At 41.1% G+C, this 5,616-nt stretch overlaps 1 protein-coding gene across 1 annotated transcript in view; it reads left to right on the forward strand.

Moving 5' to 3' along the window:
• Positions 1 to 5,616, forward strand: part of mphosph8 (M-phase phosphoprotein 8) — a 133,239-nt gene that overhangs the window by 121,294 nt on the left and 6,329 nt on the right. The window contains exon 12 of the mRNA XM_037687109.1: positions 2,345 to 2,469. Coding sequence (XP_037543037.1) covers positions 2,345 to 2,469 — 125 coding nt within the window. The remainder of the gene's footprint in view (positions 1 to 2,344; positions 2,470 to 5,616) is intronic.

Raw genomic sequence — 5,616 nt, forward strand, 5'->3', positions numbered from 1 at the left:
TCCCAGCAGCTAGTATTAGCTCCCAGCAGCTAGTATTAGCTCCCAGCAGCTAGTATTAGCTCCCAGCAGCTAATATTAGCTCCAAGCAGCTAGTATTAGCTCCCAGCAGCTAATATTAGCTCACAGCAGCTAGTATTAGCTCACAGCAGCTAGTATTAGCTTCCAGCAGCTACTGTTAGCTCCCAGCAGCTAGTATTAGCTCCCAGCAGCTACTGTTAGCTCCCAGCAGCTAGTATTCCAAGCATACAGGTCCTTCTCAAAAAATGAGCATATTGTGATAAAGGTCATTATTTTCCATAATGTAATGATAAAAATGAAACTTTCAAATATTTCAGATTCATTGCACACCAACTGAAATATTTCAGGTCTTTAATTGTTTTAATATTGATGATTATGACATACAGCTCATGAAAACCCAAAATGCCTGTCCCAAAAAATTAGCATATTTCATCCCACCAATGAAAGACAAGTGTTTTTAATACAAAAAACACCAACCTTCAAATAATCATGTTCAGTTATGCACTCAATACTTGGTCGGGAATCCTTTTGCATGAATGACTGCTTCAATGCGGCGTGGCATGGAGGCAATCAGCCTGTGGCACTGCTGAGGTGTTATGGAGGCCCAGGATGCTTCGATAGCGGCCTTAAGCTCATCCAGAGTGTTGGGTCTTGCGTCTCTCAACTTTCTCTTCACAATATCCCACAGGTTCTCTATGGGGTTCAGGTCAGGAGAGTTGGCAGGCCAATTGAGCAAAGTAATACCATGGTCAGTAAACCATTTACCAGTGGTTTTGGCACTGTGAGCAGGTGCCAGGTCGTGCTGAAAAATGAAATCTTCATCTCCATAAAGCTTTTCAGCAGATGGAAGCATGAAGTGCTCCAAAATCTCCTGATAGCTAGCTGCATTGACCCTGCCCTTGATAAAACACAGTGGACCAACACCAGCAGCTGACATGGCACCCCAGACCATCACTGACTGTGGGTGCTTCACACTGGACTTCTGGCATTTTGGCATTTCCTTCTCCCCAGTCTTCCTCCAGACTCTGGCACCTTGATTTCCGAATGACATGCAAAATTTGCTTTCATCCGAAAAAAGTACTTTGGACCACTGAGCAACAGTCCAGTGCTGCTTCTCTGTAGCCCAGGTCAGGCGCTTCTGCCGCTGTTTCTGGTTCAAAGGTGTCTTGACCTGGGGAATGCGGCACCTGTAGCCCATTTCCTGCACACGCCTGTGCACGGTGGCTCTGGATGTTTCTACTCCAGACTCAGTCCACTGCTTCCGCAGGTCCCCCAAGGTCTGGAATCAGCCCTTCTCCACAATCCTCCTCAGGGTCCGGTCACCTCTTCTCGTTGTGCAGCGTTTTCTGCCACACTTTTCCCTTCCCACAGACTTCCCACTGAGGTGCCTTGATACAGCACTCTGGGAACAGCCTATTGGTTCAGCAATTTCTTTCTGTGTCTTACCCTCTTGCTTGAGGGTGTCAATGATGGCCTTCTGGACAGCAGTCAGGTCGGCAGTCTTACCCATGATTGTGGTTTTGAGTAATGAACAAGGCTGGGAGTTTTTAAAAGCCTCAGGAATCTTTTGCAGGTGTTTAGAGTTACGTCGTTGATTCAGATGGTTAGGTTAATAGCTTGTTTAGAGAACCTTTTCATGATATGCTAATTTTTTGGGACAGGAATTTTGGGTTTTCATGAGCTGTATGCCATAATCATCAGTATTAAAACAATTAAAGACCTGAAATATTTCAGTTGGTGTGCAATGAATCTGAAATATATGAAAGTTTCATTTTTATCATTACATTATGGAAAATAATGACCTTTATCACAATATGCTAATTTTTTGAGAAGGACCTGTATAACCACGACCACTCCAGTTCCTGAGCAGCTTATAGAATTAAACTCTGTTCATTTATTTATTATTCACAACAAAGTAGTCTCAGGGAACAGGAACATTCAGAGAAAAGACCATCAGTGAAGTTCTCTATATAAGGAAGCAGCAGTGACACCCCCACTTTGCTTTTCTGCCGAGTCACACAATAACTGAGGCAACCCCCCAGGAACAAAAGTTCTGGCCAGACCTTGTGTCAGGAACAGGCTGTGAGACCTCCTGGAACTGAATGATGTCATACTGGTGTCACAGCTGCTCACAGAGAGCAGATGTTTTCACTGAGTATAAATCTGGTTTAATCTCATCACATCATAACTTTTTAAATGTTTTCACATCAGCAGTATCTTTAAAGAAACTACAAGAGTGAACTACAGACATGTGTGTTGCACCTTTGATGAGGGATCCCCTCCTTGTTGTTCTTGTTTCCCACAATGCCTCTGTCCTTTCATGCAGGTTCAGGTATTCTGCTCTTCATCTTTCACGCCAACTTCCTGAATGAGATCACAGCCAGGCTCTGCGGACCCTGTAGTGTGCACGCTGTCGTGCTCAACGACAAATTCCAGCTGCCTGTTTTCCTGGTGAGTTTAACTGCTGTTTATTATCGCCCTCGGACAAAAGCCGAGTGATCAAGTTTTTACCCGAGTATCCGTTTTGTTTGTTTGTAGAGTTGCTCATGAAGTAATGGATGAATTTAATAAAACTCACATCTACACCTGATTAAGTTTTAGAGTCGATCCAGATTAGCATGGCCGTCACAGCTAACATGACAAACACAAAAATGGCTCTTAGGGGCCGTTTACACGACGTGTATTCTGAGAGCATCGGCAGCTTTCTCTCTGAGGTTCTGCTGATCATTTACACGACACCAGTGCCCCCCTCTTTGAATCCAGATGTTTCTGAACCCACCTTCCAGAGTGGAAGTTTTTCTCTGACCCCCCGCTGATAATGTAAACATCTCCCGCTGAGACTTTATGTTAAACCACATGCGCACACGCACGTGCGGACAGACGCTATATTTCTATCAACATGGCGGCGGATACACTGCTTTCTGAACCTCCACTGATGGAATATATTTTAATCTCGTAGTTAATCTACGTCAGATCCCAGGTGCTGTGACCGACATCTGTGTTGGAAGAGACACAGTCTGATCCAGTTCTGATGTCGCTGTTTATAGAACGAGGCATGTGCACACGTCGCGCTGCTCTATAACATCTAAATGTGCTAAATAATAAGTTTAATAATAATAAACAGTATTTATGTTAGTGTGCGATATAATGAAACTATCTGGACATTATGTAATTCAAATTTAAAATGATGCTAAACATGTAGCGTGAACACTAAAGTTGAAAATGAAGACACCAGGTTTAATTTTTATTTATTTATTCAACACCACAAACTGTATGTCACACAAACACTGATCATTAAACTGAACACACTATTAAAACAAGTTAACTGTAAACTGCATTAATGAACTGGACTCTTGATTTCATCCTGGATGTACCACGTTGTTCATGTGGCTCGTTCAGACTTGGGGTGGGCGATATGGCTCAAATATAATATTGTGATATTTCAGAGCATTCTGGTGATAACGATAAATTTTGTGACATAACAAAACAAAAAACAGAAATCATAGTTATTTATTTGACAAAATTAACTTAACATGTTGCTTTGCAGTATTATATGAAAATAAAATAAAAAACAAGGGTTAATTTTACTGAAATTACATTATTTAGTAAAGTATTCAGACTCCAAGTATAAAAATAAAAAATAAAAATGATCCTTCTGTTATTTAGATGAAAACGTCTGCACAAAATATAAATCAATAAATCCTCCACTAAAACTAAAGTGCAGGTGAAGTTTCCCAAAATAACAAAATAAAATGAATCTTAAGATCTGTTGATCATAAATGTAACAACAACAAAATATATGTTTCTTTAAATGAGCTGTAACTTCCAGAAGTTGTAACAAGGTGATCACCTGACCCTGAAGCTGGTGGAGTTTCATCTTCTTCTGTTCCTGCAGGAACGATTCATTTCTATGATACTCTATCGCTGATCACATGACTCTGTCTCTGATCACATGACTCTGTCTCTGATCACACGACTCTGTCTCTGATCACATGACTCTGTCTCTGATCACATGACTCTGTCTCTGATCACATGACTCTGTCTCTGATCACATGACTCTGTCTCTGATCACACGACTCTGTCTCTGATCACATGACTCTGTCTCTGATCACATGACTCTGTCTCTGATCACATGACTCTGTCTCTGATCACATGACTCTGTCTCTGATCACATGACTCTGTCTCTGATCACTTGACTCTGTCTCTGATCACATGACTGTCTGATCACATGACTCTGGCTCTGATCACATGACTGGCTCTGATCACATGACTGTCTGATCACATGACTCTGCAGTTCGGTTTGGTCGTTCGGTGCGCTCGGTTCTGTTAAAGGGGCAGGGCACCCTGACGTATTACGTTATGAAATTATTATATATCAAATTATTAATTATCATATCATCTAGGGCTGCAACAACGAATCGATAAAATCGATAAAAATCGATGATTAAAAGCGTTGGCAACGAATTTCTTTATCGATTTGTTGTGTCGCGCGATTATGCATCTTTCACGGCGCTGCGGAGCAGTTTCGTTTTGTTCACGAGCAGTTCATTGTCAATGCTGACTGACTGAATAAAGTTTGAAGAAAAAAAAAAACTGCAGCGCGAGTTGAACAGAGCAGAGGCGTGTTTTGAAAGGAAATTAAGTAAATTTTACAAATGATCGACGCAGAGAAAACTGTTCGACCCAAGTCCTCCAAAGTGTGGGAGAACTTCACAAAGATAAAAAATGAGAAACATGCAGCTTTGAAAATCACCGACACGACACGGAATAACCACAGAGATGAAACATAAACATGTCGGAGTCACGAGGAGGAGGAAGGAGCTGCAGCAGATACAACTCGTGTTGCAGGTGAGTCTCTACAATTTAACACTTTGTTCTGTTTCAAGAGAGAAAATGTAACGTCAGTCTGTGGTAGATGAAGCTGTTTGTTTGTTTGTTTGTTTATCTGATTAATGACGGTGATAGAGAACGTGTGTTACTTTTTATTTAATTTAATTGGTACAAGCAGTGTTTAAATGTGATTTATAAATAAATTTAACACAAAGATGATAATTTAATGATTAAGCTTCAACTTTTAATTTGTTGGCAAAGGCTGAAGACACTGCAGGTATGGCAGGATGAATTGCATTTAATCAGGAATTAAAGTAATTTATTACATCTACTCAAATGTGTGTAATTAAGTATTTGTGTGTGTGTGTGTGTGTGTGCGCGCGTGTGTGTGTGTGTGTGTGTGTGTGTGTGTGTGTGTGTGTGTGTGTGTGTGTGTGTGTGTGTGTGTGTGTGTGTGTGTAATTGCTCTTTTAGCTACTTTTGCCTGAACCTAACGCTGTAAGTGAAACAAGGCGTTTCTTGAGTTGCTGTAAATTATGTTATAAAACATATTTACTGTCTCATTCCAGAAAACAACAACAAACGACATCCTTCATGATGGACAGACATCATGGACACCACAGCAGCAGCTGTCTTCACTGAAACATCCTGAACATGATCGTCACTGACATGAGGCCTCTGTCGATGGTTGAAGACGAAGGCTTCACTACAATAATCCACTCTTTTAATCCAGGTTACAATAATCCACACTTTTAATCCAGGTTACAA

This window comes from Nematolebias whitei, chromosome 13 (genome assembly GCF_014905685.2).
Source record: "Nematolebias whitei isolate Nwh7 chromosome 13, NemWhi1, whole genome shotgun sequence".
Classification (NCBI taxonomy): domain Eukaryota; kingdom Metazoa; phylum Chordata; class Actinopteri; order Cyprinodontiformes; family Rivulidae; genus Nematolebias; species Nematolebias whitei.